Source organism: Vipera berus, assembly GCF_964194415.1.
Source record: "Vipera berus genome assembly, chromosome: Z".
In the NCBI taxonomy this organism is placed as follows: domain Eukaryota; kingdom Metazoa; phylum Chordata; class Lepidosauria; order Squamata; family Viperidae; genus Vipera; species Vipera berus.
The window spans coordinates 124667333-124679370 of record NC_138205.1 but is presented as its reverse complement, the minus strand read 5'-3'; the positions used below and the strand labels follow the sequence as shown (position 1 = coordinate 124679370).

The 12038-nt window shown below is 36.7% G+C and overlaps 1 protein-coding gene across 3 annotated transcripts in view; it reads right to left on the bottom strand.

Moving 5' to 3' along the window:
- KMT2C (lysine methyltransferase 2C) overlaps positions 1 to 12038 on the bottom strand; it is a 179476-nt gene that overhangs the window by 69067 nt on the left and 98371 nt on the right. For all 3 annotated transcript variants that reach the window (XM_081344870.1, XM_081344871.1, XM_081344872.1), the window contains 6 exons: positions 11569 to 11729; positions 11046 to 11183; positions 7486 to 8192; positions 2052 to 2168; positions 1574 to 1690; positions 997 to 1098 (listed from right to left, as the gene is read on the bottom strand). In XM_081344870.1, coding sequence (XP_081200996.1) covers positions 997 to 1098; positions 1574 to 1690; positions 2052 to 2168; positions 7486 to 8192; positions 11046 to 11183; positions 11569 to 11729 — 1342 coding nt within the window. The remainder of the gene's footprint in view (positions 1 to 996; positions 1099 to 1573; positions 1691 to 2051; positions 2169 to 7485; positions 8193 to 11045; positions 11184 to 11568; positions 11730 to 12038) is intronic.

Here is a 12038-nt window from a genome sequence, read left to right as displayed (position 1 = left end):
ATTGGCAAGAGCAATGCTGCTCAGCTGAAAGCAGCTGCAGAACGAGTAGGAAAGGAAAGCAATCCTCGCTTCCCCCAAGAATTGCCTTCCTTTACTTACCAGACTCCCAGCCCCAAGTCGTTTCTCCTTCAAAATCCGCCACCGCCATGTGCAGAGAAACGAAGATTTTTTGGGGAAAACAAAGGTAAATCGATCAATTCCAACTCTGCGAGATCTTTTTTTTTCCTTTTGCACAAAGTTGGAATTGACTGACCTTTTTTCTCCAGGAAAACTTTGTTTCCCTGCATGCAGCAGCAGATCACGAAGGAGACACACCACAGGACTGGGAGTCAGGTAAGCAAAGGCAATTCCTGGGGGGAGCAAGGATTTCTTTCCTTACCTACCCCTTACCTACCCCTCCCCAAGCCTCCAACGCTTCACCTACTGCTTTGGTGGCTCTGTTGACAGCTGCGAAGTTCTCTTCTCTGGCAGGTGAGGGGGGAACCTGCTCCACTTGTTCTGCGGCTGCTTTCAGCTGAGCCGCGTTGCTCTTGCCAAAGGCGTGGCCATGAGGCTGCAGAACAAGCCGGGGGGTGGTAGGGAACCGGTATAATGGCACGTGGCTTAGAACATGAGAGGATCCGCCAGGCCTCATGGCAGCCGCATTGGGTACGATGCGCGAGGCAGCAAATGGCTGCGGCTGGTGGCAAATGGCTACGTCACACCAAAAATGGCCATTTGCCAATTCCTGCCCAATGCTACTGCCATGAGGTTGCAGAACAAGCCCGGTGGCGGTAAGGATCTCCCCTCCCCCATTGGCTTCACCTTGTCAGAGGAAGCCCGCCCATGCGGGCTCTTAGGTAGGGCTTACTTCCAGGGGGAGGACTTATATTAGGCCCACCCCCAAAAAATTCAACTGGGGCTTACTTTCGGGAGCGGGTTTACTTTCAGAGAAACACGGTAGATAGATAGATAGATTTCTACAGAAAGTAACAAAGTACATCTAAGTATTGCAACCTGATGTAAAGTAAATTTGTCACTGCTAGAGAACAGGACAACAGTATTATGCATGGAGTTTTCTTCTTCATCTTTATTGGATGAGTTATCCACATCTGTGACCTGCAAAATGGAACAGAAGAATTAAATGAGATACTTTAGTAACAGTTTTTAATAGTTACACAACAGATCATAAATTATTTGAAATGTATACAAATAAGCCATATGCATTTGAATGACTGCATCCGTCTTTCAGTGAAGAAAACGAAGCACCATCATGCAGCCCTTCCACAATCTTATATACTAGACAGTTTATGGCCCATGGCTCATCCTTCTAGAGATCTTCTCTCTTCTTCCTCAACACTTTCAACAATGAAGAGCTTTTAATGTACTGGTCTCAGTGGAAAAGTTGGGATACATTCAGAGATGTATCTGCCTTGAAAACAGCCCACGTTGAACTGCATAGCACAGTCAAACATCAGCACAGGAAATATTTTAATGACATTTTGTATTATATCAACAACTATTTTATGAAAAGTCAGCAATGACTTTTAGCACTGGGCTAATTAATTTAAGATGCTGTGTCATAGATTCTTACCCCCGGAGCAAGAATTGATCCAATTCCATTCTTCAATTTTGATCTCCCACGCCCACCTCTTCCAGAAAGTCCTGAGCCTCGTGGTCTCCGCTTCCCAGGAAATCCTGATCCACGACCCTATTTAAATATAGAACAACTGAATTAGTTCTTACAAATTAACAATTACAGTAATATACAGCTGACAGGCAGTAGTTCACTACATGTAACTCAACACATTGACTTTGCTTGTCAGAAGTTCACAAAAAGGTGATCATATGGCCCTAGGACACTGCAACTGTCAGAAATATATGTCAGTTGCAAAGCATTCAAATTTTGATCATCCACGTGACCATGGGGATGCGGCCACAGTTTTATATGTCATAAGTCACTTTTTTTCAGTGCCACTGTAACTTTGAACAGTCACTACACAAATTGTTGTAAGTGAAGGACTACCTATTCTGGTGAATGACTGAAATAAAGTTAAGCGAAGATTAATTACCACTTTGATGCTCCAAATAGCACTTCCTGGAAGTTGTCTAGATTTAAATGTTTCTCGACCTTCTGAAATGTCGGGGGACCAGGAAGGTGGGCTTGCTGTATGGCTATTCCAAGTACCCTAAAAATGTAAGAGGAGAAAATAAATGTATAAAGCATTTACATCTATAAATGAAGATTATGCTGCAATGAAGATAGAAATGTGGTTGAAGATAAAAATATAAAAACATTGATAGGAAAATAAAAAGCCATTGGACAATAAAAAAGATGCAATTCATCTTTAGTTATAACTTTGATTTTTACAAGTTTGGGGACATTTTGCCAATTGTTATATAAAGATCTTTAATACTCTTAAAATCAGACTGCAAATTGGAGACAGTAGATTAGATCACTTGAAACAAAATTATTAGCCAGAAATATTAAGTACAGCAGACAAAACAGCATTTAAAATAAAAGTTGCAATATGAATATGAAAGACAAGAGATCAGTTGAGATATCTGAGCAGTATGTGGTGTAAGCATTATTTTTAATAGTATGTAACTAAGTTTATATATCAAATAAAATCGATAACAATCATGTCTACTTTCTTACATATCTTAAAAGCAATATATTTTATTACACACTATTCAGAATTAAGGATTGCATTCACATATTTTCAAAACATTCATTCAATATCGATGTTTTTTGTATTCTATATAACTTTCATATGTAAGAATCCATCCCTCACATTAAGCTAGAAAGCCAAATTCAGAGTTTTATTTTTATTTTTTATTTTAATTCCATTTATATCCCGCCCTTCTCCGAAGACTCAGGGCGTATTATCCCTAGCTCCAATCCTGGCAGAAATCTTCTTTAAAATAACTGTTTCTTACAAAAATTAATGAGACTTAATACAAGTGTGTGTGTGGAAGTAAGCAGCAGAAAGCAGCCAGAAAAGGATGATTTTCTCTTGCAGCACTCACGAGGAGGAGTAACAATAGCAGCTGTGGAGAAAAGTGATGAGTAGTTAAGTAACAATTTGGGAATATGCGAGTGTTTGCATGTGTTGTCTAGGGCAGAGGTCGCCAACCATTTTGGGCACCGTGGAGATATGTTTTTCCGTGGACTGAAGGGTGCATGGTTTTGTGCACTGCCTGCATCTCGCAGATGGGGCTTTGCTTGTTTGTGCGGACTGGTTGCTGGCAAGCTGCGGCCCAGTACTAGTCCATGGACTGGGGCTTTTGGGAGCCCTGGTCTAGGGACCTGTGTTGACTCTTTTGCCTCTTAGCCTATCTTTCTTCTCTGTTTCCCTTCAAAGCCACTCTTCTTCCTCTTTTTAAATTAATCAAAGATTTCCCTCTTACTGTTGCTTCAACATTTCTGTAATAATACCGGCCCAAGTACCCAAGCCTTGCTTCTTTTCTGGCTGTCTGCCTTCTTCTGTGGCTTAGGTACAAGCACAGGGTGGATACCTGTCTCTACAATATAGCCATCTCTTCTGTGTCTAAGGGAGAGCTGCCTCTTCCACTTTTTCCATCCCTGTTTGTTTGGTGTCAGCACTAGCGAGAGGTCTGGTTTCTGCAGCCAGGATGTTGGCTATTGCTGCAAAGTCTGAGCTCTACGAGGGAAATCTCCTTTTCTTTTGCAGCTAAGGTTTGCTTTCATTTCATACAGAAAATTTAATGTGTTCCTTCAGTCTGTGCTTTATGCACAGCCAATGCTATTATTCGGGCCTGATTAGGAGACGGACTCCACTCAGCCTTTAAGATTTTCAGAGAAGAGTCTCTTTTTAGAACCGTGCATTCAAAAGCATATGATATCATTTAATGAGTTAATTATATCGTGATCTCTTTTTAAGATATTATTTAGAATGAGCTTCTATATTTTGATGAAATACCACCAAAATGGAAGAAGCAAGATTTATGTTGTAAATATTCTAAGCTTTACTTGGTACAATAATCTTGCTTGATAGACAATTCAGACATGTGTCTATATTAGGATAGTATCTGGCCTGGCGTGGAACAAAAAGGAATTAAACTGCAATTCATAGACACTACAATAGACATATCTTAACGTTAACTTAACGTTAACGTTAACTGAGCGGTGGCTCAGTGGGTTAGGACGCTGAACTTGTCGATCGGAAGGTCGGCAGTTTGGCGGGTCGAATCCCGAGTGCCGCGTAGCAGAGTGAGCGCCTGTTACTCGTCCCAGCTTCTGCCAACCTAGCAGTTCGAAAGCACGTAAAAATGCGAGTAGAAAAATAGGGACCACTACGGTGGGAAGGTAACAGCGTTCCGTGCGCCTTTGGCGTCTAGTCATGCCGGCCACATGACCACGGAGACGTCCTCGGACAAGCGCTGGCTCTTCGGCTTTGAAACGGAGATGAGCACCGGCCCCTAGAGTCGGAAACGACTAGCACGCATGTGCGGGGGAACCTTTACCTTTACCTTTTAACTTCTTTATAAAGTACAAGTAGGGAAAAAAAGATAAGCGTAGTTGAAGCATTATGTTATAACATGTAGTCATTTAGTTTAATGCCTGGAGCTCATGACAGCAAATTATAAAAATAACAAAATAAAATTTAGTAGAATGTAAAAATATGAATAAATTCACCAATTACTAGTGAAATAATTTATCTTCACAAGCAAGGTGATGGATTTAAAGAAGCGAGTTAAATAAGTTGTATTACATATCTTTGTGATCATAGCTCTCTACTACCTGCAAGAAATAAAGGTTTGCTCTATAAACTGAAACAGCCTAAACAAAAAAGAACAAAAACTGAAAAATATCCTTTCTGTTGGGAAAAAAACCCAAGCAAAAAAAAACAATATAAAAAGCTTTTAGCAAAACCAGTAAATAATAATTATCCCTAATATACTAACAGAAAGCAGCATTAGAAAAAAACGATGTGATTCATCTACTGTGTTTTCAGAACTAAATTAAAAGCAGTTTTTAATTTTGATTAGACTTTTTCAAAATGCTATTAGCTTAGAGATTTTTTCCATTTATTATTATAAATATGCCTTGATAACTATTGGTACAGTAACATACTCAAATGCCACAATCCCTCTTTCAAGGATAACAAATATCAATAATATCATTTATTTTACCTAGTCTCTGGGCCAAATTTAGTAAAAAGGATTGAACAATATGGTGAGGTGGCAGGACTGAAAATAAATAGAGAAAAAACCAAAATGTTTTCCAAAAACTTAACTGATGTAAAGAAAAAAGAAATAGAAGGAATTATGGGGTTAAAATTTGCTAAAAAAGTAAAGTACTTGGGAATCGAACTAACCAATAAATGTTCCAATATTAAAGAACTTAATTATAATAAATTATTTGCCAATACACTACAAGACCTTGACAGGTGGAAAAATATTCAATTATCTTTTTTGGGCAGAATTGCCGCAATCAAGGCACACATCCTCCCACGTTGGATTTTTTTATTTCAAACGGCCCCCGTAAATTTAGACAACAAATTTTTTAGGAAATTGGATCAAGCAATAGGGAAATTTGTTTGGCGGGGTAAAAAACCACGTATAAAGGGAAAAATGCTCCAGGAGCACAAAACAAGGGGGGGTTTGGGACTTCCAAACTGGGAGTTATACTATCAAGCCTTTGCACTCCTCTGGATTAAAGATTGGGTATCCCTGTCGAGGAAACGCATATTAACTATTGAAGGCTTTGACCTTAACCAAGGATGGCACTCAACTTTATGGTCATATCAAAAAACTCCATCCAAGTACTTTACTAACCACTACATTAGGAGAATTTTGATCAGAATTTGGCAAAAAGTTAAAAAACGAATGTATACTAAGATTCCCAAATGGGTGGTTCCATTGGAGATAACAACCCAGCCGACCGTTCACAACCTGAAAAGAAACTGGTCCTACAAGACTTTGGTGGACGAAGAAGGGAATCTGAAATCTAGAGAACAATTACAGACACAAGGTATAGATATAGACTGGTGGTCATACATTCAAATCCAAACTAGGTTTTCTAAGGATAAACAGGAATATGGCATCTCCCAAACTAGTCAACCCTTCGATAAAAGTTTGGAAGGCCCCGGACTAAAATTTATTTCTGGAATGTACAATCTCCTCCTAGCTAGATATATAGATGATGAGATTGTGAAAGATACAATGATAGCCTGGGGGAGAAACATAGGGAGGTCGATCCAACTAGATGAATGGCAGACAATATGGGCCAGAACGATGAAAATAACATTATCTTCGGCATTCAAAGAGAACTATTTTAAAATGATTTATAGATGGTATTTGCCGCCAGCTAGAATAGCCAAAATGTTTCCAGACGCCTCTGATAAATGCTGGAAATGTAGACTGGCCAAGGGTACTTTTTTCCACCAGTGGTGGACTTGCCCTCAGAGTAAGAAATATTGGGAGAAGGTCCAAAACTGGTTAAAACAAATAACTGGTGTCATCTTCCCTCTGCTTCCAGACTCTTACCTACTTGGTATAAAACCAAAACTAATTAATAGACAAGATTGGTATCTCTTTGTACATGTTACAACAGCAGCGAGAATAACCTTCGCTCAACAGTGGAAGGATATAAATATTCCAACGGACCAAATGTTAATTAATAAGATTCTGAATTGTGCTGAAATGGATAAACTAACCTATATCTTAAAACAGAAACAAGAATCTATGTATTACACCAACTGGGAACGATGGTATGATTGGTTAAAAAATAGAACAAACCTAGAATAGTTAATATGACACTTCATAGTAATCTTTATGATAATATTTAATAGTCGAAATAGACAACGTTAAATAAGATTTAAGATTTACCGGGATGTAATTATGTATAATTGTACAGGGGATTTTAATCCCCAGTCAGTTTATATGTATGCTTGTTAAGTGTTTGTTTGTCCTTTTCCCTTTCTTTCTCAATTTGAAATGTATATACTTAGTGTGTATGTGTTTGTAAATATTTAAAATAAACTTTATTAAAATTAAAAAAAAATAATATCATTTATTTTATTTTTATTCTTAAATTTATTTGCCGCCCATTCCTCCACAAGGAAAATATGGGTGGCTTACAAAACTAAAAACAATAAAACAAAACAAAAATATATAGCAATGAAATTATAAGTCATAGTAAAAAGTTTGGAAGGCATGGTCAAAATAATGATTATTATAGGTAATCCCTGATTTACGGCCACAATTGAGCCTTAAGTGAGTTTTGCTCTATTCTAACTTTGCTTGTTAGATCACAACAGGTGATCACATGACTCCAAGATGGAGCAACCATCATAAATATGAACAAGTTATCAAGTTTGAATTTTGATCACTTGACTGCAGGGATGCTGCAACGGTTGTAAGTGTGAAAAATGGTCATAATTCATTTTTCCCCAGTACCGTTGTAACTTTGAACAGTCACTAAATGAAGTCAAGGGCTACCTGTATTAGGCTGCAATGAGTTTTAGCAAACATGCTTACCTGTCTTGACCTTGGTCTGCCGGGAGAAAACTTTCTTTTGGTGATAGCAGGTTTTCCCATTCCAATTTTTGGAGTGAGTGATACAAATGTGGCTGGAAGAACTGCAGCAGATTCTAATGATGACATATGACATTGCAACATCTCGTGGGATGTACTTGGCTCTAGCGAAGATGTTGGCAAAGAAGATGCATCAACAGATTTGCTTATATTAACAGATGATGGACATGGGGGAAACATCTCAGGTGATGATTCTGAAGATTTGCCTGCCAACTGGCAACTCTCAGTTGGACAGCTTTCACTTTGAGGAAGAGATGACACTTCTGGAGTGTCTCTTCCATTTGTACTTTCTAGAACGACCACTGCTTCAGACTGTTCTTCCTTAGGACTGGAGACTGGTTCTTTACCGGCCAAAATGAAAGTTTCAGGTATCTTGGATATATTCTCTGGTTCCATCTGAAGAAGCTGACATTCCTCTTGGGGCACTTCCACCAACTCAGTGCTTGTCTGTAATGGTTTTGTTTCTTCAGCTTGTTTATCTGATTCTTGCTGTGTTATTTCTGGAACATTTTCTGAAGTTTCCCTCTTTTTATCAGAGAGATTGATATCAGATGCAGGAGTATATTTAACAGATGTTTCCCCTTCTTCTGTATCAAAATGACTGGAAACCTGTGTCTCCAGTTCACATTTCTTTTCATCTAATGAGAGGCCTGATCAAATGAGGATATTGTATTTTAGTCTCATACAATGGTACTGCTATAGAAAGCAACATCCTTCCAAAAATACTTTTTTCCCCTTTAAATCTTGAAAGTGCAAGCAGCTAAATGTCTACAGACTGTTTTTTAATTCTGAATTTTAGTTTTGTAACACTGTATGAAAAAATGGTTCCAGTTAGCATCCTGATGCTAATTACTGATAAACCTATCCTTTCATATATTTATCTTAACCTAACTAGAAATTAGCTTATCGCAACTTGGCTTGGGTCCAGGATATTTGAGGGAGCACCTGCTGCCGGCATCAAGCTCCCTTCGTCCTGTGCGCTCCCACAGGGAGGGTCTTCTCAGGGTACCGCCGGTAAAAGATTGCCAGCGGACAATATCCAGGGGGAGGGCCTTCTCTGTGGGTGCGCCAGCCCTTTGGAACCAGCTGCCTGTAGAGCTTAGGACCGCCCCTGACCTCTGCTCGTTCCGCCGGGACCTGAAGACCTGGCTCTTTGAGCTTTCTTTGCTGGACTGAAGGTATTAATTGGGGTTTTAATTGGATTTTAATTAGGATTTTTATATTCAAGGTTAATATAATCATTTTAATTGTTTAAATTTTTGTAATTGTGGTATTGTTTTCTTTTAAAAAACCTTGTGAACCGCCCTGAGTCCTACGGGAGAAGGGCGGTATATAAGTCTAATAAACTAAACTAAACTAAACTTGAAATTAAAAATCCACCATCTAGATACCACATAAGAAATATATTTTATTTTTAGGTACCAAATATATGTCCGGTCAGTTAAATAGCCCAGAGTTTTACCATTATAAAAGGGGGAACATTTTCTATCGCCACAAAATAAATATATATATTTATATCATGTCCACACCTTACTTATAGAGGTAGTTCTTGACTTACAATCACAGTTGAGCCCAAAATTTCTGTTGTAAACAAGACAGATGCTAAATGAGTTTTATACCATTTCATGACCTTGCCACAAGTATTAAGTAAATCACTGTAGTGGTTAACATGGTTGTTAAATGAATCTGGCTTCCCCAATGACTTTGCTTATTAGAAGGTTGCAAAAGGGGGTCATATGACCCTGGGACTCTGCAACCATCATAAATATGAGTTGTCAAGCATCTGAACTTTGATCATGTAACCATGGAGATGCTGTAATGGTCATAACTGCTAAAAACTGTCATCAGTCACTTTTTCAGTGCTGTTATAACTTCAAACAGTAACTAAATGAATGGTTGTAAGTCGAGAACTACCTGTATAAGAATATATATATATATATATATATATATATATATATATATATATATATATATATATATATATATATATATATATATATGTATATATGTATATATATATATATATAAGAATATATAACTAGAATATAATATATGTCTTTTGAGTTATTGCTGACTTATAGTTTTCTTGGCAGGATGTCAGAAGTGGTTTTCCACTGCCTGCTTTTTAGGACTGATTGGTCCAAGTCACCCAGCTGGCTTTGTGCACAAGCTGGGATTAAAATCAAAATATCCTGGTTTCTAACCAGTGCCTTAACCACTACAGCAAACTGGATCTCATAATATAAATATTGTATTTTTATTCTTATTGGTCCAGAACATTTATAAAGTTAATATCAAATTCAGCAAACTAGAAATTATATTTTTATGAATATTTCATCTCTAATTAGATAAGTAGACAAATGTCTTTTGTTTACATTGTCACACTTGTATTAAGTCTAATGGATTTTTAAATTATCATAGTTTATAAAATAATTTATATATCACGATGAACAATTAGCTGACATCCAAGGGGAGCCCTGGTAGTGCAGTGGTTAATGTGAAGTATTGTAGACAAACTATGCCCATAGCCAGGAGTTTGATCATGAAAAGACTCAAAGTTGAGTCAGCCTTCTATCCTTCCGAGGTCGGTAAAATGAGGACCCAGATTGTTGGGCGCCATATGCAAATAATGTTATACTGTAAAACACCCAGAGAGGGCTGTAAAATGCTATGGGCCAGTTAATAATTTAGCCATTAAATGCAATTGCTATCGCTATTGTTACTCAAGTGATTTTAAAGAGGTTATAAGCTGAAACTCATAAAGTATTTTATTTCAGCATTAGTTTATTTATTTATTTATTAATCTACCTTGCTCAGAAACAGATCTGGGTAAAAATCTATTTATTTATTCAGACAATTTTAACTAAATTATGACATATCAAATTTGTATTACATAAACTGACATAATTTAAGAAATGCGAGTTTCTTAAAGGTCCTACTGACTTTTCTCTGTCTATAAAAATATTCTCACTTTTTAAAAGTTCTGCTTTAATTCTAATACTGAATAATTATTTATTTTACAAAATTATGCAATGCTATTCATTCACATTTATATATCACTAAAAAAATCAATAAAATGATAATGTAAGATACTTTTAAATTATTCAACCAACCAAAAAATGAATAGTTTAGAAAACTATCATGGCCCCTAAATAATGAGTCTCTTATACAGTGAGAACGACAAACAGAAAAAATTCAATTGAAGAAAAGGAGATCAGAAATATGTTACTAAATCCACTGACTAAAAGCTGTCTTATTTTTCTGTTTTGTTCTTTCAGTTATACATTTTATCTCTGGTCTTTGTAATAAAGAATTGCTGTTTTATTATATATTTCATCAGAAGATTGCAGGGTGAATATCTATACAAAACACAGTTCTATTTCTTCTATAATCTTTAGGAACTATTTATTCTAAAACCCTTATTATTGTAAACAGAAAATGCACTGCTCAAATGTTACATTTTCTAAATATTTTAGAGCACTGATTGCATTTTATATACATACATATATGATCTTCTGCTGTCAAAGAAAGGACGGCCTTATCATCTGTAGAAGACTCAACCATCAATTCTTGATCAAGGCTACCTTCAGATACTAGCGGTTTCTTGTTTCCCATGTCTTCTGAACCTATGTTTTCCATTTCTATTTCATGTGCATAGATATAAAAAAGTAAAGACATTATCAAGCTTGTACATTTAATTATTTTTCTCATTCAACTCATGCGGAAAACTTTGGGTAACAAATACCATTCTATTCTGAATAGTGTTTCTATATTAGGTTTGTACATTGTAAAGAATTAGGAATGGTTCCTATTTGAGTTAAACAGTGGGAAGGAAAATGAAATACGAGATGCAGTCACACTAAAATTTGGAGGCCTGAAAAATTTTATCTAGCCATTTCAGCAATATAGACTTTTAAAAAAGAATTGTGCTTTATTGCAGCAATAATCTGGAAAAGGAAGAAATCTGTAGACTTCAGGTGAAGAAACAACAAGAGGTGCAGAGATAAAAGAAGAGGTGGATGGTACCTGTGTCAACTTCAGGCAAAAGTTGTTCAGTTTCCATAATGTCACACATTTGTGTATGTTCTTGATCTACGTCTGCATGTTTGCAAAGACTGCAGATATATTCTTTAAAATGAATATCCAATTCATTGTCAGAAGGCTTATCACATCCTACGTGTATCCATCTGCAGGGAATAATAGGTTTAGAATTCAGATTAACGTGTTAATTTCTTCCACTAATATACATTTTCAGTGGGACAAAAAGGTCTTTTCAACATTTTGGATCATTTCAAATTAGGCCTTTTAATATTTATTGTTTTACTTGGATAACTGGTGTAATATGCCATGCTCACTAATGAAGAAAAAAAGAGTATTGTGTACGCTTATATATAATTTCTTAACAAGAAATAAGTTCCATTATAAATGGTAACAAGCCGACCACACTTCTTAGTCAAACCTTTATAGAATATGATATATGATTCTACAGAAGTTGG